This window comes from Nipponia nippon, unplaced genomic scaffold (genome assembly GCF_047370975.1).
Source record: "Nipponia nippon isolate SJK-2023a ecotype South Korea unplaced genomic scaffold, ASM4737097v1 scaffold_4, whole genome shotgun sequence".
Taxonomy (NCBI): Eukaryota; Metazoa; Chordata; class Aves; order Pelecaniformes; family Threskiornithidae; genus Nipponia; species Nipponia nippon.
In genome coordinates, this window is record NW_028262358.1 from 42,525,813 (window position 1) to 42,549,996 (window position 24,184).

At 35.4% G+C, this 24,184-nt stretch overlaps 1 protein-coding gene across 8 annotated transcripts in view; it reads right to left on the bottom strand.

Moving 5' to 3' along the window:
• Positions 1-24,184, bottom strand: part of RYR2 (ryanodine receptor 2) — a 434,903-nt gene that overhangs the window by 78,442 nt on the left and 332,277 nt on the right. For all 8 annotated transcript variants that reach the window (XM_087777049.1, XM_087777051.1, XM_087777048.1 and 5 more), the window contains 12 exons: positions 23,851-23,915; positions 21,648-21,769; positions 18,295-18,344; positions 13,094-13,154; positions 11,135-11,373; positions 8,699-8,780; positions 6,657-6,787; positions 4,551-4,871; positions 2,908-3,148; positions 2,408-2,495; positions 722-814; positions 215-385 (listed from right to left, as the gene is read on the bottom strand). In XM_087777049.1, coding sequence (XP_087633175.1) covers positions 215-385; positions 722-814; positions 2,408-2,495; positions 2,908-3,148; positions 4,551-4,871; positions 6,657-6,787; positions 8,699-8,780; positions 11,135-11,373; positions 13,094-13,154; positions 18,295-18,344; positions 21,648-21,769; positions 23,851-23,915 — 1,664 coding nt within the window. The remainder of the gene's footprint in view (positions 1-214; positions 386-721; positions 815-2,407; positions 2,496-2,907; positions 3,149-4,550; positions 4,872-6,656; positions 6,788-8,698; positions 8,781-11,134; positions 11,374-13,093; positions 13,155-18,294; positions 18,345-21,647; positions 21,770-23,850; positions 23,916-24,184) is intronic.

Here is a 24,184-nt window from a genome sequence, read left to right on the forward strand (position 1 = left end):
TCATTTAGTATGTCCAAACTGAAATGTTTTATGCCCTGAAAATGAGAAAAATATGTAGATTACTATCTACCATAGTCACCCATTGTGCCTTTATATAACAGAATTATAGTCTTGATTATTTGTGCCGTGCTGTAAGAATGAGCATGGGGAAAATACTCAAAGATTTCATTAGTAAAATATTTCAACCTTTTAGAAGTGCATAAAAAGCACTTACCATACTGAATCGATTTTTGGCCAGTGCAATTAGCTCTTGGTCTCCAGGAGCACAAATGTTTAGGCCAATGGGAAGTAATCTCTTCAGTGCTGCCACAATGAGAGAGGTCTGCATAGAGTACCGGTCACCTTTTCTCTTCATCTTCTTCCTCTCCTGGTCAGAAACTGCTGCCTACAGCATAAAGCAAAGATGAAAAAAAAAAATCCAATATTAAAGAAAAGAACTGTGCTAGCAACTTTGTACTTGCCTCCGGTTTGACAGTTTCCTTACTGCCTATACAGCTGCAACCCTATCCAGTGGAACTGCCATTATATCATTGCCAATATTTTGCACCAGTATCTTGAAAGTCCACTGTGTTTCTCAAATGACTATGTTTTGATTCTCAACCCAGTGTTTTCAACAGATATTGTTACAAAAAAAAAAAAAAAAAAAAAAAAAGTGATTCTCTGGAGTCCTCCTGTCTCCTTCCCCTCTGCAAAGAGAAAAATATAAAAACCTTTACACTACCTTGGACATCTTAGATTTGGTGTCACTGATAAGGAAAGACATGTTGTTGATTTCATTTTGTACCACAAAGTTCTGCTCTTCCCTTTTGAAATTCTGGAAATATATACAAGATCTCAGTTAGAAGCACTTATGTCATATGAGGAGTCTATCTAAACAAACCTTAAATAAAAACATAAATTAACTGGAAATTTGTAAAATCCACAAGATGATAACACAAGGACAGAAAAAATTAATGGCTGATCAACAATGGCTTTGAATTCCAGCTTTATTTACATGACATAGCTCAGGGGGTTGCGTGTTTTAGGTTTTTTCCTATGTTAGAGAAAAGAAGTTTCTCTGGCTATGAAACAGCTATGACAAAAATCTCACTCCTCCTCTAATTCAATATAAAAATATTGTCTGGGTTTTCCTTACTAGTAAATCATCCATTCCATTTTTTCCTCCATTATAAATCCCACTATATTCAGACACATAAGAAACTTTAAATAAAAGACTGAACTTATGAACACACATGTAATTTGATGATCCAGTATCTATCTACTGTGCAACCAGCTTCTGCACACAGCGATGTTTATTATAAATCTCACAGTCAAATTTAGACACAAGCACACAAATAATAAGGCATCTTGTTTCCCAAACTTGACAGAATTGAAGTTATGGGAGAAAAGAAATTTACTATAGACAACAGTCCATACAGAGATCCAATACCTGAAAGTATTTAGTCACGTTTGTTATTTTTCTTCTTTTTGTTCCAGTATTCACATGAATCATATTTTGTTTTTATTTAAGCACTATCAGTGATGGTGGCTGATTAGGTCTTAATGCAGACCCCTTGGTTCTCGCATATGAACCAGAGGAATCAGACTTGAGAACCAAGGGTAAATTTTGTAGAAGTGGAATTAAGAAGAAGTCCTTAACTGGTAAAATTTATGAAATATGAAATAGTATCATCTAGGAAAAAAAATATTTTATTCTGAGAATTACTGCTAAGATGTATTTGCTACTTCCTTGCTCTTAGAACACTTACTGACTTTCCTTCATTCGGTCCAGCTACAGACCTAGGCTTAATAATTGAATTATATACCTTTAAGTTTTATTAAAGAAATACAAATCTACACTGCAATGCAAATTAAGTGACTGTAAATAGAGCTGCACATTTCCTTCAAGAAACCCTTGTTCCACTAGTCGTGTTGAAGACCTTTCCACATGATTTTTATTCTAACTCTGCAAGAGGCTCAAGCAGACAGATTGTACAATTTAGGAAAATGGACTTTAATGACACAACTACTACTAATTTAGTAGCCATACATCCTGGTTATAAAAAGACTTTGAGGGTGAAAATAACTGACTGAAAAAAAAAAAAAATAAAGAGAGAAAGGACACAGACCTCAATGAGCTCAATATATATTAAAAAAACTCCAAACCAAAAACAAAACCCACAACAAACAAATGAGATTTTATGCAAAAAATGTCTACAATCAGTGTTACTATGCTACCAAACACCCATCAACTCCCCTAGCTACTCAGGCACTTCAAAAATGTCAGAAAACTGGAAGTCATTAATACCTTCCCCTCTGCAGTTTCACTTCTGTCATTAAATGTGTTTTCCCAAACACAACCACTAAATAATTGATCTGCCTACTAAGAAACCTAATTAAAACAAGTATTTTCCAGGGAATTACTTACATGAGACTTTGACCAGTAAATGAAGACCTCAGCCACCATGCGGAACAATTCTTCTGCTTCAGGGTTTGGCTCTTTCAGCCATTTTGCCCTAAAATTTGGTAAAAGGGTGGAAAAGTGGATGATCCTCACTGGCTTTAGCCTTTGAAATCAGTTTTCAAGGTTTTACAGGGATACAAGCCAACAAAACCAAGCATGCATGCTTTTAATCCTTTCTGGTAGCAGTGGCTTTTTGATGTCCTATTTCAAAATGTTTAAAATCCTTTTACATTAATCCTAGGTCTAATCCAACAGATTTGGATTGCACTTTTCTTTTCAGTTTTCTTCTGAAAAAGACCCCAGCTCCTCCTAAAAGTCACAGAGCATCAGCTTGAGCAACTTCAAGATTGGCAGGCTGAGTAAAAGCTACTTTAATTCAGTGCTAGGCATATCAAGGGATAAGAGACGGTATCAATAAACAGGAAGATTTTACGAGATTCATTGACCTATTCCTCTCCACATACCTGTTATAGTCCACAAATCTAATCAATAAAGGGTAGAAGGCATAGAGGTCCCGTGCCAAAGTGGTGAACTCATCTAGGATGAGCAGTTCAGCCTCCGACATGTCACCTCTGCCTTCTGCTCTTAGGTGTTCTTCATCCGATACAACCACTGCTGCTTTTTTCTTTAGCTTATCCATCAGTGGCAGGAAGTGTGTCTTTAACAGCTGTGGCTTCGCTTTGCTTATGATGGGCTGGGAAAACACTATTTAAGGCAATGAATATTATAATATATACCTGGCCACAAAATATAAATAAAAATTTTTACCTTTCTCCTCTTTCTTGGATCTTATTTCTAGGCTACAGAGTAAAATCCTGCCCCCATTGAAATCAGCAGAAGTTTTGCCAAGAATTAAATGTGGTCAGGATTTCACATAGTCAATTCACTTTGTCACTATGAGGGCAGAAATTACAACTTCACTTGCAAGATCATAAAATTTGAAATGCCTCTTTACTGGCATTCTGTCAACATATTGGCGTTTGCCTGCATAATTTTATTGAGTAATGCAGAACTTGCTTAATGGTATGTATAGGTAGATACATATATAGCTACACAGCGCACACACAAGTTTTCTCAGCCACCGGCTCTTCTTTTGAACCTTGCTTTTCAGCTTGAGCAAAGTAGAACTGGAAAGCATGCTCTAGTTATTTGCAAACCTACTGGAACAGGCTGCCTGTATTTCTTATACACATTAGGACACTGGAAGGCTTGCATGTAGACAGAAATGAGACTGATTCAACCATCCATCAACCAGCCATTTGAGACTTGTTAGCACAAGCTTTTTGCAAATCTACTCATAAAAATGAATATGGAAATTAGCACTTCATCTGGGCCCATTAATGCAAAACCGTTGTAACATATCCATTGACTACAAAGAATTTTAGGCAGTTACCACTTATCCTTAGAGTGCATTATGTTACTAACCCTCAAAAAACTAGGAATCCAGACTGCTACCATGAATTACATTACTACTACAATACGTACTGAAAAGTCATTAGAAAGCCTAATTGAAAAACTGAATTCACAACATTGAAGTGACTTTTCCTTACAGATTGTAACATTGAGAAATAAACTGTTTTTAAATTAATTTTAAGGTGTTACCACAATGAAGTTAATATAAGGATTACTGAAATGACGTATGCATTTCCACATTTCATTGTAATAGATATGTTAGATATACAGCTTCAAAACAATATTTTAAGGATCCAGCACTCATACAGAATAGCAAGGAACTGTGTAATGGAAACTTCATAATGGAAACTTGCTATATAATGAAAATGGGCTAAATAACTCTAGTCCTTTAATTCAATATACTGCAAAATGCATATGTGCATATTCTGGGGAAAAAGAAATAGTATAACGTACTTCCTATATTACTTATTAACGGATTAAAACATACTGCTTACACTGCTCTTTCTTTATACTTACTATTTCTGGTTCCTCAAGATCTGTATTGTTTAAAAACATAAAAAATATGAGTGTTGTTCTACTCCAGCTTTAACAGGGTAAATACAGAGTAATTCAGAGTGTGGATATATATATATATGCATTCTGAATATACACACACATTTGTTTATTTATTTATTTATTTATTTCTACATCTTACCTGCTAATCTCTTCATCCAGGCTCCTTCATCAATACCAAGGTTATTATAGATGATTTTCAGTATGTTACCCAACAGAGTGTTCATGTGCTCTGAGGTCAAGGCTGTGCAACACATTTCAGCCTTGTCAGGGTTGTTTTCTGGCCCATGCTCCCACCAGTGTGACATGTAACTACATAACATAGGCAGTACTACTTCCATGATATGTGGCATTTGTGTGTAACGAATACCAGACTCTGCCAGTTCCACAATTTCCTCCATTAGCTTCACCAAGGAAGGAATATTTGGGCAAACCTCTTCTACACTAGTAGGCAAATTGAGAACTATTGGGGGGGAAAAAAAACAAACAAACAAACAAACAACCAAAAATGAATAAACTAAGTCACAGATAGAAAATAATTCTTTTCAATTGTTATTCCGTACAACTTTTCTTTTCTATTTACATTTATGCCCTTGTGATCCAAGGAGAAAAAACCAAACACAACAATAAAAACCAGGTACTTTCATACCATTGAACAATAAACTGTTTATATATAAGCTTCAATAATAAAACTTTCTATAATAAAAATAATTCCTATATGGAAGCTTCAACAATGTAATTATTACAGAATTAATTCAGAGAAATCAGATGCAGTTTGCTATATTCAAAATAAAGCTTAAATTTCAGAATTTCTTCCAAGATAAGCTTTGCAGTTGAGGAAACAAATTAATACAATGAAAACATCTCTCCACAACACACCAGATGAGAGCTGGAATGTTAATAGAAGAAAAAAAAAATCATTGCCTGACATAATGAGTAGAGCAGATTCTGAGAAACTGACTTCTGGAGGTGAATTTCTGATGGTAAATGTTTACTTCTCAAATTATTTGAACTATCAGTTCCTTTCTCTGAAAAGGCACTGCAGTTGCCTTTATTTTTGGAGGCAGTTTCTTTCATCTACAAATAAATATCTGTAAGCACAACTATTAGCTCTTGAATGTCTAACATCCTGATGTACACATACAATGAGATATACAGATATCTATATATTGAAAATTTAGCGTGCAACTTGTGAACCCAAATGTTTGTACCAACATAGTCTAAGGCTAGTCTTTTTCCAAAAAACAGTCTCTTCTCCTATTTAGACCCAAATACATTTTACAAAGGCATCGCAGAGTCTCCTTAAAGCTTAATGAAATTTTGGAAAATAAATTCTAATTTCTGTTAAAAATCAATGAAAATACAACTGATTGTCTTTCTGGATGTACTAAAATAGCTAGAATAGATATGGTAAGTAAGCGTGGCTGTTGATATTTTCAAGATAAGACACTACAGCTCTTTGAAGAATAAATCTGGTATGCTCCCTTTTTTAAAAAAAAAGGTGAAGTTATAAAGTGGATGCCATTATAAACTGGCATCTTATACACTGTCATCTGTACATATCTGTGATATAATTCACACTCAGCATACATGCAGAATTTGTACAGTTCTACTCTAACTTCTATTTACTGTAGGAACAAGTAGTGTGTATGACCTTATTCAACAACTATGTTTTAGCGTAAGAAAAATCAAAAGTTTCAGAATGGAACAAAAAGGTATATGTAAAATAAACATACATAACGTAATTGTAAAGTATCTGTACTGTCTTGTATTTCAAACAAAGAAAAACCAATTTACATACTACCCTGCAGTGTATTTACTTTCTGAGGGTCTATTGTGTACTTAATACAGGCAAAGGTATTTTGCTTCAATTGCAAGTATGTATGTTTTAGGGACCCAATATTGCATACGCAAACTGAGGAACTAAAGTTACTGATTAGAATAAATAACTTCTTCATCAAATATATAATATCTGAGATCCTAAAAATGTGTGAAGTCCCTGCAGTAAATTGCTTCCAAAGTGATATTTTGAGAATGGCATCTCAAAAGGAAAACATCGGTATCTTTAGAAACATAAAATAATCAGTTTTACCAGACTTAGCCCATCGATCTAGTAAAGAAATACAACCAAGAGATTACAAGAAAATTCTTGCACTATAAAACGCATGCAAAAATACATGTATTAAGGCAAGCAGCATTTACAGTAAAATTGTGTTTTCATAACCATCATGTGAGTTTCTGGAAATACCTGCTCTGTCTCTCGCATTCTTGGTATTGTAAATTGAGTAGATATTATGTTTGTTTAAATGAGTTTCCAAAAAGGCCACTGGAAAGGCACCTGAGAAAGCGGCCAAGCATTCTCCTAGTGCTGATCGTTGCCTGCGAATTAACAAACATCATTAAGTATACACATCTTTGATGACTGACTATATTAGGGCAGTCGTATACCAGCCTTATTTTTATTCCAAGATGAACTCATCTCAAAGAGATAAGCCACTACATTATTAGGATCATCAACACAAGAACAGCTAATAGAAACTGAAGTCCAGCAACCCTCTGCTAAGATGTGAATGAAATGTTAGGACATAAAATGTCAAAGGCGGACTACTTAGCTGAGATCAAATGAAGAACACGCAGGGGAAAACCCAAAGTCATCATAACAATGCCTTCTGTTCTATTACTTTCTTTTCAGCCTTACTGAGTTTATAACCTCTGCTATTAAGAAAAAGCTAATGAATAGACCAAGAGACCAAATACAACTATCATTTTATTTGAGTGATATAATTTCCTTCTGAGAAACAGTAATAATCAGACCTTGGTCTAGCATGAAAGTCAAGTTCTTCAAAGAGTGGCAAATTACTTCTACTGATCAATAACTCTGACAGTTTTGCACAAACCCAGTGCTCTAATCTCTTCAAATATATGACAACATTTATTTGATAATCAAAATTCCTTAAGCACGTCAAAATTGTAAAAAGCCTGTCTCTAGGAAGAAGTGATCCCCTGTCACGTCACTTGGGTCCTTCAGGGGACATTTAAAACTATTCTTTTTGATTTCCAATTCAGTTGATCAGAGCAGATCTTAGATACGTGAGAAATCCTTAGCTGCTGAAGCTGAGCCACACAAATGACAGAAATCCAGGAGTCCCATGAACTTCCAAGTAAAAAAAAAAAAGGCCTCCGAACTGATCTTGTGACTTAACAAGATTCATCTTCAGTCTATAGTTTATCTCATTTTAAGAACTTATATTCTTTCTAGATCTAACTCATTAAACTTGATTTTGTTACATCTAACTTCATTCCCATCACTATTTATCCTGTTTGCTCCTTCCTTTTTTTCCTTTTCATTAGGTCTTCATAAGCAAAACGTATATCCATCACATACACCTACAAAGAGCATGCTATGTGCTTTTCAGTTGCAATAATGGTTGTAGACAACCATACACAAAAATTATCACTTACACTGACATATTTCATCTTAACTACAAACCCCACATCATTTATTTGCCAAATACCAAAACCAATTAATTTTATATCCCTTCATAATGTTTCCTATCATACTGCCACCAAGTAAGCAAGGGTGTGTCATGGGGCTGGTCTGGAGTTATGCATAGGTTGAATTGCTAGACAGAGTACAGATATATGAACTTCCTAGATTACTGCTGCCAATATCTGAAGTGTATGAGTTCTGTTTAGCCTTCCTTCAGAACAGTGCTAGTCACTATAGGGCAACTATTCAGTTTTAAGAACTGAGCTATCTAGGTACCTCTATTTTTCGGCTGAATATGGTTTACGCTGACCAAATGTAACTTGGAGGGAGGTTAGCAGATGCACAAAAAAGCAATTATAAAGCCTCATTTCCCTGTGTAATTGAGCTAGAAAAGAAGTAGCGTTGTATGAGTGACAAATTAAATTAAACTTAAGGTAATGAGAAAGACACATACATCACAATTAAACAATATATAAATGAAGAATTATAACAATAGCTGAGCTGAATGACATATTTTTACAATTCCCCTATCAAACCTTAAATCAAGTGATATTAATTGTAAAGTCAGATAATTTTGTTATTTTTGTTTTAATTAAGAAATATATTTTGACAAACATATAATGCAACATTTTAAGTGTATTATAATAAATGCAGCAGCATTCCACTTAACATCTGAGCACCTTTTTTCTCTCAAGATGTCTTTCCAACAACATTTCTTCCTATATTCATTTCTGGACTGTATATTCAGGAAGCTAAATATAAACACAAATATTAAAAAAAGAGGAACACTTTCTTCTTACCGCTCTACATAGATACTCTTGCTGGTTCCCAGAGCATATAAACTCGCCAATATTCTGTAACAAGAGACCTGAACATCTTCCACTAAAGAGAAGAAGAAAATTATAAAGAAATTTTTCTTTGCAATGTATTCCTGTAGAATTAAAATACATTTCTTTTGACAATAACTGAATTAATAATATTAAGCCATCAAAGGCAATCCACAGAAATCACTCTCTAAATGCAAAAAGTCTTCGGACCATTGAGTGCCATAGTTTTTACTCAAAATTTCCATTTACTTCAATACCAAGCTACCAGCTAAGACAGTAAACCTATTTCACTAGTGCATTAACTTTCTGAAATTAATGGCATACCAACTCTTTATGGATAACATCTAATTGCATAATCTGACAATTTATTAATTTAATAGCTACAAAAAAAAGCGTCAATTAACCTTTTCTAGTTTGTCTGTAGCACTTAAGAAATTTTCATGGCAGATCAAATAAATTGCTGAAAGTAAAAAAAATTATTAGGGAAAAATCGACTTACAAATGTAACACCACTATATAAAACACATTACAAAAGAAAGGCAAACCCGTTAAATAGATATTTAAATCTTTTAATCACAGTTCATTTTTTTTTTAAATTTAGACACAGGTAACAGTTTATAGCATGTACTAAATTTACACTTCAGACTGACAAAGGATTAAAAAAGTAAATAATCCTTTAGTCCTTATGAATACTTCACCAAAGCATGTGTTGAAATTATCAAATGTTCAGTCTTGAAAATGTGAGAATAATCTTAACATCTATTTGAAAAAATGCTTTTCCAATGTAATCTGCAGTAATAGCGTAACAACAGTTTAAGTATCATCAAGAAGGACAACACTCCCATTCTTTCCATGTATCTTTTTCTAGTCTCTCCCACAGTGCTAATATCTTTCCCCTATATGCAATGAAATGTTGGGACTAAAATAGAACTAAGACTTTATGGGCTGGGAGAGCTTGCAAGATAGTGCATCAAAGCTACATAGCCTGGCTTTTTACTATACTGTGATTTTAGTTCGGATCACCTTGGAGTTGAGTATTTTTACATAATAAAAGTAACCTCAGGTACACTGACCCACCTTTGCACATGATCACACCATGGAGTACACTGTACATACTCTTAGGTACAAGCACCAGGTTAAGATGCTTGTCATCAGAGTAGTACAAATAAGATAATCTTATTCTTAACAAGATGTAAAGAGAAGTCGTGTGTAAGAAAAATTAGCCTTTGCAACTATGCTCTAGACAAAATAAGTAGGCACAATTTAAATTAATTACTCTTTCTCAGTTTATGAATTCTAAATTGGGTGTTTGACACCAGTGTGAGGTACATAGAATAGCTGATTAAGAATACCAACTTAAGTAATAAAGTATCAAAGGCTAATTATTATGTTCCAAAACATGGAATATGAGAGATAAAAATTATACAAGGCATGAACATGTTGATGTCTGAAAAAGTGGTTTATGATGACCAAGTGATGTATCTGAACCCCACAGATGAATTCTTCTGGATACTGTCACAGACTCTTGAATTTCATAGAAACAATTTAATGAGAAATGTGGATGTTTACATCCCATCACATTAAATCCATCAATACAACTCCAAATTTTCAAAAACAGTTCTCTTAATGCTATTTTAAATACTACGTTTCCAGATTGTAAGAAGAGAAAAAATATAATTTGATATTCTTTTATTCCAGGTCCTTCGCTCAGTTATTTCCATAACTCAGTTAGCTATGCATAGCAGAATTGCGTCCTTTAGTGCAGTCTGGACAGCAGAATTCCTGTGGAGTTCCTAAAATGTATAAAATTAAAGTTTTGTGTTGCAGACTGCAAAATTTTGTCTTGCAGAGACTGGGCTTGGGAAAATAAAGCACACTGAATCTGCCATAATCAGAATCTCTATAGATTTCTCATATACAGAGTCTCATACACATTCCCTGCTACGGTCCCTGAATTCTTCAGGAGCTCTTTCCTCTTTTCCTTAGGATCTAAGACGCACCCACCCAAAATTCCCACTAACTGAAGCTGAGTCAAGGTGCCAGTAGGATGGAATAACATCATTTTCATAGTATAACCTCATTTATAGACAGAGCAAAGACAAATTAACTTATACAAAGTAACTTTTCACACAAGAATAAAGTCACAGTAAATCTATGGTAAAGTTATAAACAAAACCAAGCCTTCTGACTGTCTAATCACAGCCACATCTGCTTTAATATTTACACAAAGTGCACTAAAACCTGCAGACTGTTCTAGGTGAATTACAGAAAATGTTTGATTAAATCAATAACAATGTTGTCAGAATGACATAGGATTTGCCCTTCTGTAATAGAACTGAGAGTCTAGTAATGCTTACTACATGACACTACAGATATTTTAGTGGCATAGCACTTTTAAATAATACATACATATCAAATCTTCCCCAAACTGGTGCTGTCCAATATGCTCAAATAACGAAGATAGCACTGGCAGGAGAGCAACTGTGGTATAATTAATGATTTGTGTAACTCCCTTTGGCTGGTTTCTGCTGTGTGTAAACTGGCCTTGCTTAAGATTTTCCATTGTTTTCTCCAGATCCTCAGCAGCATTGTCCAAAAATGCTCTCAATGCCATCTTAACACATTCCAGACCAGTTTTCATCACAGTCCTGTATATAGGATGCAAAAAGAATCAAAAAGAACATTCTATTAGACAAGCATGGAGTAAAGTCTAGTCTTGGTTTATATGAAATAGATAAGATCTGAAGAAAAATCTTTCATCTTTTGAATACTGTAAAATCTTCTCATAGCAGAACAACCTAGTCAAAAAACATTTCATAGGTATCCTGCAGAACACAAGGATATTTTATCTGGTTTCCCATTGAGAAAATAAAGTCCTTTTAAGTTTATATATTAAGTGATTCATTTACCTTTAGGGGGAAAAAAACCACCTAACAAAAAAGAAGAGTGAATAAGTCTGCAATTTATGACTCTAGGAAGAGGAGAGCTATCTTAGGCTAGAACTCAGAAATTCTCCCCAACCATGACAATCATATTTCTGCCTCCAGATAAGGGCATCAGAAAGGAATGAGTAAAAACAACCAAATCTGTTTAATAAATAAATAAATAAATAAATAAATAAATAAATAAATAAATAAATGCATTGATTATGTAACTATAACACCATAATCAGTTATGTAGTGACATAATCTAGGAGAATTATTACCTTATTTGTTTTAACTAGCTCCATTACAGAGATCCTTTGTTTAAGGAAAGTATCCATTTAGGCATGCGTGAAATAAATCCAGGTGAAATTCTTTTGCAAACTGAATAACAGTCCAGTTTTTTTGTTTGTTTGTTTGTTTGTTTGTTTGTTTTACAGAGTGAATATATACAGTTTCAGTGGCAATATTTTCAAACTTTCACGTGACCTCCATGAATCCCTTAATCCCCATCTGGAGCTAGTTTTACATCTCTACCAAAAGGTGAACTGGTGACCTCTACCTGTATCTGTATTCTATCTGTATGATTGCATAGAGCATGGACAATTTATGACAAAAAACCCAAGATATTGCTACCTAAAGGATTACATGCAACAGCTGAGCCATATTAATTGACCATGATCATGACTCTACCCCATAGCAAATGGAAAGTAAAATTTGTTCATTTAAGCTACTGTGAAGATACTGAGAAAAAGAGCTCTCTGTGTATAATCCAGTCAATTCTATGAGCGTAAATGCAAAGTAAAAAAAGTTATCTTAAATCACCACGGAGGTAAACTATCATGTTTTCTTTCACAACTGCAAAGATCTAAAAGTCAACTATCAGCACAGATAGTTGACTGTATAGTTAGTGAAAAGCGACACATTACCCTCCAGTATTTCAAGACTGTCTCATCCATAAACGTCACAATGGCTCAAGCAGCTAATTTAACTTAAAAGTACCACCGAATTCAATGTAAAGGGGTTGCTTTTTGTTCAAATTAGAACCTGAACTAACTTTGCAATGCATGAGACACATTTACTGCACTCCATGTGCATTTAACTCCTGATTTTTTTGATTAGACAGTGTAAGCAAAAGAATAAAATATTTCTAATGTTATTGTGTTTTGGGGATAGTCACATGATTAAAACCAGATGAACTAAACCAGCAGTTCCTGGACACCATTGATCTGAACTGAATTTGAAAGTGTAACCTACAAATATTGTCCTGCCAACCCCTAGTAATTAACTAGTAGTAATTAACCTACTTTGCAATGGGAACTCTTTTCAGTACTGTAACTCCTTGAGTTTTGAAATTCTGTAGCCTTACACAAGTAGTCCAAATTTGACTGCACATTATTTTCTTAAGTGATTTTCTTCGCACTTTAGAAAATATATTCAGTATTACCTCGCATCCAAGGTCTGGCCCAGTATGTGAAGACAGTTGACTATTGATGTTGCATCATTTCCTAAACAGGGAGGAAAATTATCCACCAATTAATCTGAGCATACTGTATAGCATACCTACACTCTGCTAACTGTATCTCTGGTTTCAATGAAAGAGTAAATGACATAGCAGAAGAGCAACAGAACTTCTGCATAATTTTAACATTCAAGTTAAAAAACATGCAGTTTGTTGTCTTAGCCTTGTTTACACAAATGCAGTAACTAGAGGCAGTAAAGCATCTCTCATCAAATAGCTGAGGCAGTCAAGATGGAAGCACTTAAATGTGGGGTTAATTAGAGCTGCAGTGTATTGTCTGGTTTTCATTTAAGTTCTATAAATTTTACTTTAATTGATTCAAGTTTATCTAAACATTTATCTTCCCCCCTCTCAGGAACATAAAAGCTGTTAACTTTCACAAGCTGCTATTGCAGGAAGAGAACATTTCTATAAAATGTCATCAAAAATGTTAGCTCCCTGTTGTTACCAATAGGCTGCAGCCATTTATAGCAGGATCAGGTGTGGCCCACATGAGTAATAGTCTCTGACATAATATGCACCTCCCATAATAATTTTTTTGTTTTCACACTTATGTATGTAAAAAGAGAACTTACACACAACATGCCTTGTAAGCATATGTACATCCCAAGATGTTGCCATGTACAAACCACCTCTAAGTTCACTTTTTAAATCCAGGGCAGATTTAGGCTACAGAAATTTGACCCACAGGTTTTTGTTTGGGTTTTTTTTTGTTTGTTTGGTTGGTTGGTTGTTTTTTTTTAAATCTAAAACTCTGCAAAAATGAAAATGCCTTTTCTGGCTTCTCCCTATATTTAAAGTTTCTCAAGTTAAAAAAAAAAAAAAAAAGAAGAAACATTGAATGTTTAAGATAGATTTCTGAAAACAGTCATCTGCATACAGTGTACTATAGTTTCTCACTGGTGGTTATTTCACTTGAAAATACAGGCAAACATACAACTAAAATTAGTAACTGTTTCAGTGAAACAGAGATTTAAAAACATAAATTAAAAGAAAGGAGTGGGAGGTTTATCGCAGCAGTGAGAATGTTGTTCTATGCTCTCAAATTAGGAGGTATTGTTGTGTTGTTCATCCACAGTAGATTAAACAAACCTGAACCACAGCTTCCATGGCTGCCCCTAGCCAGGCAGCCCCACTCTCTTTGCACTGGCGGTCATGCAATGACATAAGCGAGCAGATGAGAAAGCTGAGGTGGTCTACATAAATCCCACCAAAAATAACACCCCAAAAGATTTTTTTTTTTGTCAGCTCCTATTTTTTTTCCTTACTATTTTACTGCTCTGGTGATACGAATGCCAGTGCTGATGAAGAAGAGAGTGCAGGACTGAGCAGGGATGGAGGGAAGTACTCAAAGCAACCCAGACTTAGACTGTGGATTAGACTGTCATGAAATAGTAACTTAACATTCATCGTGCAGGTGTGTATACGCTGCATGCTACAGGGCAGTATAGAGATGCTCACTCCAGTTCCCTGAAAATTTACATTGGCAATTTATTTATACCATGTAGACACATTTCAAGGGCGATATATTTATCAGGAATCAGGTACTTCGTATGCTGCAACCAGATCGAAGGGTCAGAAATTCATCTAGTTATTCTGAAAACCAGACAAGCTTTAGGCATATCCCTGTAGCAGATATTGCAGTGTGGTTGGTTCCACAGACTGGGATATCAGAGCAGAATTCAGTGGCCATGATAAATGCAGCCCCCTTCAATCTAAACTCATTGACTTACTTAGAGTTTGGCCAGTTTTATCCATGTAACGCTAAAAACAGACTTTCAAAATTATAATGAAATTTCTTTTCTGGAATGTGTCCTTCAGGCAGGATTTGTTACAGAATCTTAGAAGATGCAATTTGGTACGAAAGACAGGTTTAGGTTCAGTGGAAATTGTGTGTCTTGCTTTTGTTCAATGTCATGAATTTAGTTGTTTTCACTGTGTTTCTAAAAAACCCACAGAAAAAAAGAGTATTTTTTAATATGTTACCTTAAAACGCCACAGTTAAAACTCAAAAAAATCCTTTTAAATGGAGCATTTCAGGAATCAGTTTGCTTCCAACCTGAGGTCAGAAGTCAATTTCAGAAAGCCATCTTTTTTTTAAACTAAGTTATGAAACCTAAAATGAGGGGTTTTCTAATGAAACTAGTTTTATTACTATTGCCAATATTTCACAGTGTATGTATGTACCTTCATTAAATTAAAAATATTCTTTTTTTTATTAATTAAAAATGTTCTTGGCTTTCAGAAGCCTGAAAACTAGATACAAACCACTCTGATGTAGAAATGAACGTGCAGTATATAAAATTCCATCACACCATGAAAGGGGCGCAGGTGATAAGTACAATTCAATAGGATAAAAACTGAAACAAGTTCTATTCCTTAAAGGAACTCTTCACACAACTCAAAACAATAGAGGCTGGACATACGCAAATACTAAACCACAAGAGTTCAAGAGGATTTAAGGCTAAAAGTATCCCAGGAGCTACTATAAATATTAGGTTGATGGCTGGATCACCATTCAGCATGTATTACAAATGCAGTTGATCCCATGAACTGCACAACTGAGCTTCTTTAATAATCTGAGGGGCAGTCCTACATATTTTAGAAAGCTGTATTATTATATCAGGAGGGAAGAACTGTTGCTGTATTGCAAAAGTGCTATGGATATTGATTCCAGGATGCCTGACTGGAAGGACACATAAATTCAGGATGTCATTAGGCAGAGAAAGCCTTCTGTTTCTTTTTAGGAACTCCTTTAATTTCTCTAAGCTCCCAAAAATGAGTGAGCAAAACCAGGCCTTTCTTATCTGATGTTTTACCCAGCTAATTTTTGTTTCAGATTACATGAGTCTGTATTATCGATATGAAGATTTTTTCTTTAAAATTACTTACATACTTATCTAGAAAGAATGCCTTCCTGGAGACTTAAACAATATAAAAAGTGAATCAAACTAGTCATATAAATTTGGGTTTTAAATTGAGAAAATATAAATTCAAATGCTCAATTCACCAAAATTATTCACTAAAAACTTTCAAATTCAGCCCACTAATAATAATAAAAGTAAATCAATACAGTCTTACTGATGCACAGTTACAGCTCTCAAACAGTAAATTATTGGGGTCAAAATCTACTTTCACGGTGTAAAGAAATAATAACTCCATGCTGAATTACAATTCCATAATCTCAGTGACACTTAAGATATCAAATACAATTAACTATTTAAATTTAGTCTGGAAGACTTGCATGCTTAATTTCCCATTTTATCAAGACTTGTGTATACAGCTTAAGCTATATGACTTTTAGTAATGACTTTCATACATGCAGCTGTATCTTCAGAAGTACCATTCAAATTGACAATAACATAAAATGCCTATATAGGAAAACTATACAGCGTTTTGCTATTTGTTATAGCAAACTCCCTGCTATCTGTAAAGGTTATTATCGAGCAACTCTTGCTCATTCAAGATGCCTCCAAAACTCACAAATAACTTTCTAGGTCCCAGCTGTGCTCAGAGGCTGTCCTTGTGAGCATTTTCCCCTCTTCTACACAGGTCTTGTCTGTGCTGGAGTAAGTGCAATTCTTTTTATCAGGCTTTTGAACATGATGTAATCCACTGTCAAGGTAAGGCAAACTGTAAGGTGACTGACTTGAGTTAGCAGGTCCACAGCAAACGACCATGCTCCAGAGTCTTATGGTGACCTTGTCATAACTCATGGAAAAACTACAGTATACTTCTCTGTTGGCATAAAGATTCTGTATTCTGTTAGTTACTGCACACTAGGAAAAGAGTTAAAAACCAAACTGTAGCCATAGCGAATACTCATCTGATCTCATCCGACTTATCTCCTTCTACCACTTGAACCCAGCCAAACAACAGGAAATAAGCAAGCTGAGATGTGGAATGGAAAAGATCTTTTCTTTACCACTGAAGAAAGTTACATTCACTTAGATTTTTAACTTCAACTGTTACTCATTTTAGAAAAAAAGTCAGAAAAACAAATTCACACAATAACGAAAAAATTTGCAAAACTTTAATAGTATACCTGAGCTAGTTCATTCTTTGAAGAAACACCCTAGGGTATAAACCAGAGCTTATGTGTACGTTTGTGACATACTCCACCCTTCAGAAAAAGCTGCAACAATGTCACACAGCTGCAGAAATAACTCCATTCCTCCTATGATCTTTTGGCTTTACAGGCAAATCCACTCAGCTCATCCCAAAACATATTTAAAAGCGATATCCCAAAATAACTTCCGATCTTTCTTCTCAGTTTAATCATTTTCATAACGGTCTGTAAGCTTTTTAAACACCACACTGCTGCAGCAAGTGAGTTCCTTCCCTTCAAATTGAATGAAATATGTAGGAATTGAGTTAGATGCATGTTATCTTAATCAAATTCTAATTCACTAGATCATTACCCAATTAGGTATGTTCATGTATGCTGAAGTTTGCAACACATCCATCATAGAAGCTATATATGCATAGGATGTACTATTTCAACTATCCTATCATCATGGCATAAGAAAAAATTGCAGAGTAAATGACTGTGCCACACATTGCATATAATGTATACATTTGATACAGACTTCAAATTGACTTCAATTAAGTGATTTTCACATGGCATAAGACAAACACCGAGCTCCTGCTAGATCCACGTAATACCAGAAAGATAGTACACATGCGTATGTGGAGTTAAGCACATCTGGGAATATCTAAGAATTCCACAGAACATAACTAAGCATTTCAGCCCACTACAAATTTTCCTTAATGACTTTCCAATATAAATGTGGAGTTCTGATGCTCTGTTTTTCCCAAACGATTTAGAATAAAATAACAAACTAGTAATTATAATTAACTCAGCAAAATTCTTTGGTAGGATAATGAAATCCAGATATTAGTTAAGACACATGGAAAACTAAACGAAAAACCCCAAACTGATAACTACAAAAGCTTTTTATTCCATCTAATAAATTCTGTGATCTACCAGCCTAAATCATTAGTGGTCTGTGAAGACCATGCATTTCAGCCATGCAGCATGCAACAAAGCAGCACGTAACACAACGCAAAAATGGCAAAGAAAACCAAGTGATGGCCATGCTAGTATTTGTCAAGGGTCTCCTTACCAAACAGTGAAATCCTATGCCTGACAAGAACTCCAAGTTTGCAGAACAGGCTGAAGACAAAAGAAAAATAAAAGAGAAGAGAAGGGAAAAGGAAAAAAATAAGGGGGGGGGGAGGAGAAGAAAGAAAAAATAACAGCTGATATATGAGCAGGAAAAGCAACATGATGTCACGCAGAAAGAATCAATTATCTGAGCAGAATGTGGGACAGAGTACTAAAGAAAGAGTTTTTAAGTGCATATCCTTAACAAACATGGTTAAATAAGCACATATTATAATTAAAGAAACAAAAAAAAATTAAAAGCAAAGCTAATTAATATAAAAGCGTCCTATACAATAACCCACAAGGAAATAACCATCAAAGCTTTAAGAAGTAAAATGTGGTCAGTGTGCTACTCAGGATACCACTGACAATTTGAAAACAAAAGGTAAGGAAATCAGATTAATTGAAGTGTTTGATGGCAAATGTTTTAACTAGTCCGATTCGGATCTTGTGATCTTGAACACAGTGAGAATTTCTTTTCAAATACATTGCTTTTTAAACACATTTAACATGAGAAATAGCCTCTTAAATGGTTAAAAAAACCAATAAAAATGGATATGATCAATGATTTAATTTCACGTTTGAATTACTTCTGTGCTGATGAGCAGTGCCCTGTTCAGAACAATGAAGAATGAAGTTTTGTGTTAATTCACAGAAGTAGGAGCACACTGCCCTACCCAAATTGACCTGGCCTTCAGATTTAGGAAGGGTTAGCTCAATCTTCATGATGCAGTTCAGCCTGAGAATTTTCTCCGAGAACAACATCAATTTTGGTGTTATTTTTTATGCTGCAAAACCCCTCATCTCCCATAAATGACATGAACAATATCATGGCATTTTATTAAGCTATTTAATTATTAGGTACACGGGCTAATTATCAACCTCTGATTTAAAAGCAAAAGACACCATAAGCATGTCCGCACAGTTTATGGGTAAGATCTGAACATGTTGTTCCATTGACAAACAAGAGCATGGTGCCAAATGGAAACATTTATGTCCAGAATCAGAACAGCCAGGTTAATGTGGTGTTGAATTCAGCTAATTAGCCAGTGCACAGTGATCCACAATAGCAACAACAACTGCTCTATTTTAGAAATTAGTCTGGTTGGTGCATGTTCAGGGATCTCTGTTCACTTTTTATTCCATGAGGCAGACATACACTATATATTCTTTTATGAGGATCCTGGTTCACCCAGTCCAACAGGAAAAGCTGTACAGAAGCATGTTAGCATCATATAAATCTTGTGTCCATTCTAACAAAGACATTAAATAGCTCACAATCATCTATCTTATTTTCTAGCATACAAATGTTACTCAACTGACTGTAGCATTCAGCAGATGATATGTTTTCACAAAGTCAGACTGAACCTATTGTCTCCAGTGTAATTAGTTTAGGTTAAATAAACAAATAAATTAAAACATCCAAATGGCCAGTACTTAGATTGATGTCCACAACTAATTTTATACAACTGCAGTAGTACAAGGACTTGTAAGATGGTCTAATGGATGAGTAATGCAAAAAGCCCAATCCTGAAGAGGCTGGTTACAAATAAGATGGAATATAATGCCACCATATTTCAGGAAGAGGTCTGATCCGTATTTGCCGACAAAATAGATCTGGATCTAATGTGTTTGCTGAACACGGAATGGTTATTGCATTTGTTAACACTGTCACTGCATTATCAATACCCAAAAATATACTCTTCCATAGCTTAATGAATGCAAGCTTATCTTAATTGGGCAAAGAAAGCAGCCAGGAATGGCCCTTAGCTTTAAGAAAATCCTACATATGAGTTGCACTCCAACAAATCTAAAGGGAAAACTCATCAGAAATCCAAAATTCAGCTTTGGCAAACTCCCTGCAATGGGGGGGGGGGGGGGGAACAAAACCAAAACAACAACAACAACAAAAACAAAAAAAACCCCAAAAACACAAAAAATGTTGGGAATCTATTAAAATGGCCCAGAACAACCCTTCAGGAAATGGATCATATAATGTAGTTTCTGTAATCTTTGTGTCTTGATAATCAAGAAATGAACTGCTCAATAGCACTGCTTATAGCTGTCATTCATCCAAGGTTTCCTTGCACGTGTTTTCTTCTCTTTGGCTGACACTTCTGGATGGCAGGTAACTCAATTAAGTATGGCAGCAGCTCTGATCCTTTTGCTGGGCTACATGTTCAGGAATCTCATGCAGCTAGACAGCATATGTGCAAAAGTCCTGAATCTATTGCAGCATGTATGCTGATATATCCATGTTTGACATATTCCAGAAGTATGGGGTTTATTGACATGACTTAACAACTGTGAAAATATTGTTATCCAGGACATTACAGAGAGAAAAACAGCACCGCAGAGAGTGGAAAAGCATCTAGATGCATGCAATTTGATAGAGTTTTTTAATTCTTTGAATAATGCCATTCAGCCAAGCTGCCAGATCAAATTAGTCCATGAGATGACACAGGGTCAAGACAGCCATTACTTACTTATGCTTGGTATTGTTGCTAGAAACTTCACACGATCTTGCAAACCCTGCACGTCTATATGACCATCAATTGGCTGTCAGCCTCAAAGAACAGCAATTTAGTTTTGCATGCTTCAGTACCCAATAACAGCCAGGAAGGCAACCATGATACCTGTACATTATGGGTATGCAGTAGGTCCTGTGCGAAGCTTGTAGTCTACTTCACTAAATGGGAAATATGGGTTTCAATTCAATCAGAAGTGAAGTGAAAGCCTGTCTTAGAGAGATGGTCTAAAAAATGGATAACTTCAGAGAAAGGATCAAGTGGATATTTCTGTCATATTACTACCGTTATTACTATTTAGAAAACCAAAGAGCAGAAAGAATGCAACTCTTCCATTTTTACTATTTATGGTGGATAGTAATAATGATACTTATTGAAACACAGCTATAAGTAAGTTTGCCTTTTAAATCTACCACAAAATTTTTCAGGAATAATGATTTCACTATATACCTATTTCCAAATGCGAAAACTGATAAACAATTGTATAGCCTGTGCCACAGACTGTGCAACTGATGTATTGTTGGATGTAATGCTATATTTAAGTTCCCTGCATGCTAAAATCATCACCACTACCTTTAAAACAGCATATAATCATAGCTCTGTACTCCTCTCTTCATTTTATACAATGAATTTTCCTAACAGGAAAAGAAAGTGAAAAAAGTTTAATTTGCGTGTTCGTAAAAATATTTCTTTGCCTCCCACTTCTCACTCTCCCACAATCAACCACTGCTGTTTAAAGACAAACACACACATGCATATGCATTAATATTATTTTAAGTTTTACCTTGTCACCATTTCTTTCTCTTTATTAGAGGCATGACCTCCACTGCTGAGAGGCCTACTTGCTGCAGATAAGAAATACAGGCGATGATTTTTAAAATACTGATCAATCAAAGGGAGCACAACCTGAAATTACATCAGAAAGAAGTGGTTATCTCAGGGCTTTCTTTACTATGTTCTTTATTACTCTTTGTAAGGCACAACTAAAGACAGGAGATTGTTCTCTGTTCTAAAATCTCTACGTATTTTTTCTTTAATGTCTATTCCTCTTTGAATTTATTTAGTATTCAAGGCACTTCAAAATGTCATCAGGAAAAGCAACAGAAAAAAATTTACATTATCTCTGGGACTCGATCTGTGTGTTTTTTAGGAGGAGTACAAAGCAGAAAGTATAATTTCATTTTATCTCACAATTCAAGATTTTTCCAGTACCACATATCCAGACACAACTATTGCTGTTCATGCCTTTTAAGGTAGGCTTAAGAAAAATTCACCTACAACTGTCAGCACACTAACAGAACTTAATTCTAGATGCTATCAAATAAAACTCCCAAAACAGCCTCACTCATTAAGGGCTTGTCCACAGAAGTTTTCCTGTTTACTTCATGTGGTGACCATTACTCAGTGCCCACTGCACGTGTCAGCCAAGAGGAGATCCAAAATAAACAGCCAATAAGAAAATCTGAAATTGCTTCCTTTTTGGAGCATGGTTCAAAAGAAGGTGAAATGCTAGCTTCTGAGTCAATGAACTTGGCAAACAGTACCACATGGAAATATTTTAAGGTATCAAGATTACAATTTACTGCAAGGATATCAGGGTTAGAAAATGCTGCAAACAGCTGCCTCTGCTTATTCACTAATGAATTCAAAAGGCACTTTGAATATGCAAACATCATACAAGCTTTTATGTGCAAAAGGCATAAGCAGATTTTCTTAATTTATAAAGCGTAAAATCTTTTGACACAAAAAGGAGAACTGGGCTGACAGGAATCTCGTGAATTTCAGCAAGGGGAAGTGCAAAGTCCTGCACCTGGGGAGGAATAACCCCAGGTACCAGTACATGCTGAGGGCTGACCAGCTGGAAAGCAGCTTTGCAGAGAAGGACCATGGGGTCTCAGTGGACAGCAAACTGACCATGAGCCAACAACGCACCCTCACTGCAACAGTGGCCAACAGCATCCTGGGTTGCATCAGACAGAGCGTTGTCAGCAGGTCCAGGTAGGTGATTCTTCCTTTCTGGTGAGCACTGGTGAGGCCACCTGAAGTGCTGTGTCTGGTTCTGGGCTCCCCAGTACAAGAGAAACATGGGCATACTGGAGAGGGAGTCCAGTGAAGGGCCACAAAGATGATGAAGAAACTAGAGGATCTTTCAAGTGAGGAGAGATTGAGGGAGCTGGGACTCTCTAGCCTGGAGAAGAGAAGGCTCGGGGAGGATCTCATCAAAGTGTATAAATATCTGCAGGGAGGGTGTAAAGAAGATGGAGCCAGGCTCTTTTCAGTTCTGTCCCATGACAGGACCAGAGGCAATGGGCACAAACTGAAACACAGTAGGTTCCCTCTGAGCATCAGCAAACACTTTTTTACTGTGAGGGTGACTGAGCACTGGCGCAGGTTGCCCAGAGAGACTGTGGAGTCTCCACCCTTGGAGATATTCAAAAGCCGTCCGGACATGGTGCTGGGCAACCTGCTCTAGGTGATGCTGCTTGAGCAGTGAAGTTGGACTAGATGACCTCCAGAGGACCTTTCCAACCTTAGCCATTCTTTGATTCTATGATGGAGACATCAGTTTTAAAACAAGGAAAGAAATAAGGAAGGTGACAGTGACAGATACATAGCTGTGTTAATTCCAATAACTGTTGCTCATATTTACCTGCCTGAAGACTGTAAAAGAGAAAAATCTTCAGAATTATACTAAGCTGGTAAACAGAAAATGTAGGGAGGTTATGAATAACATCATATGAGTAGTTGCATATCATGGAGCAAGGAAATAATGAGACTAAGAATATAGTCCTGTAATTTTTTCACATCTATACTTCATCCTACAGTATTTTCAAGCTATTTTTATTACTACTGTTTTTAATTAATAAAATAATGAATTTAACACAGAAAAGTGCAACTATAACAACAAAAATCATGTTCACTAACAAATACTTTCTCACTTCAACTACTTACTACATTGACAAAGAATAAGCAAAGATATACTGTACTTTGGCAAAAAACTTGATTTCTTGTTCATATGGGAAGTGCTCTCCTTTGCCTCTGCTGCCACCATCTGCAGAGAGAAGAAAATTAAGCTCCCTGTCATATATCCTAATTACAGTCTACTGTGCATTTTTTTTAGAAAGTGTATACTATAAACAAATAGTACTGGTCATATTTAGATGTAGATTTAAGATACCATAAACAGTATACATACTAGTCAAAGTGGCATTTTATGACTACTTCATGAGGAGAAATGTTACAGCAAATAAAATATGTAAAGAATAATTGTCTAAATCTTCATAAAAGTGTAGACATCTCATAGTCCAAAGAGACATGGAT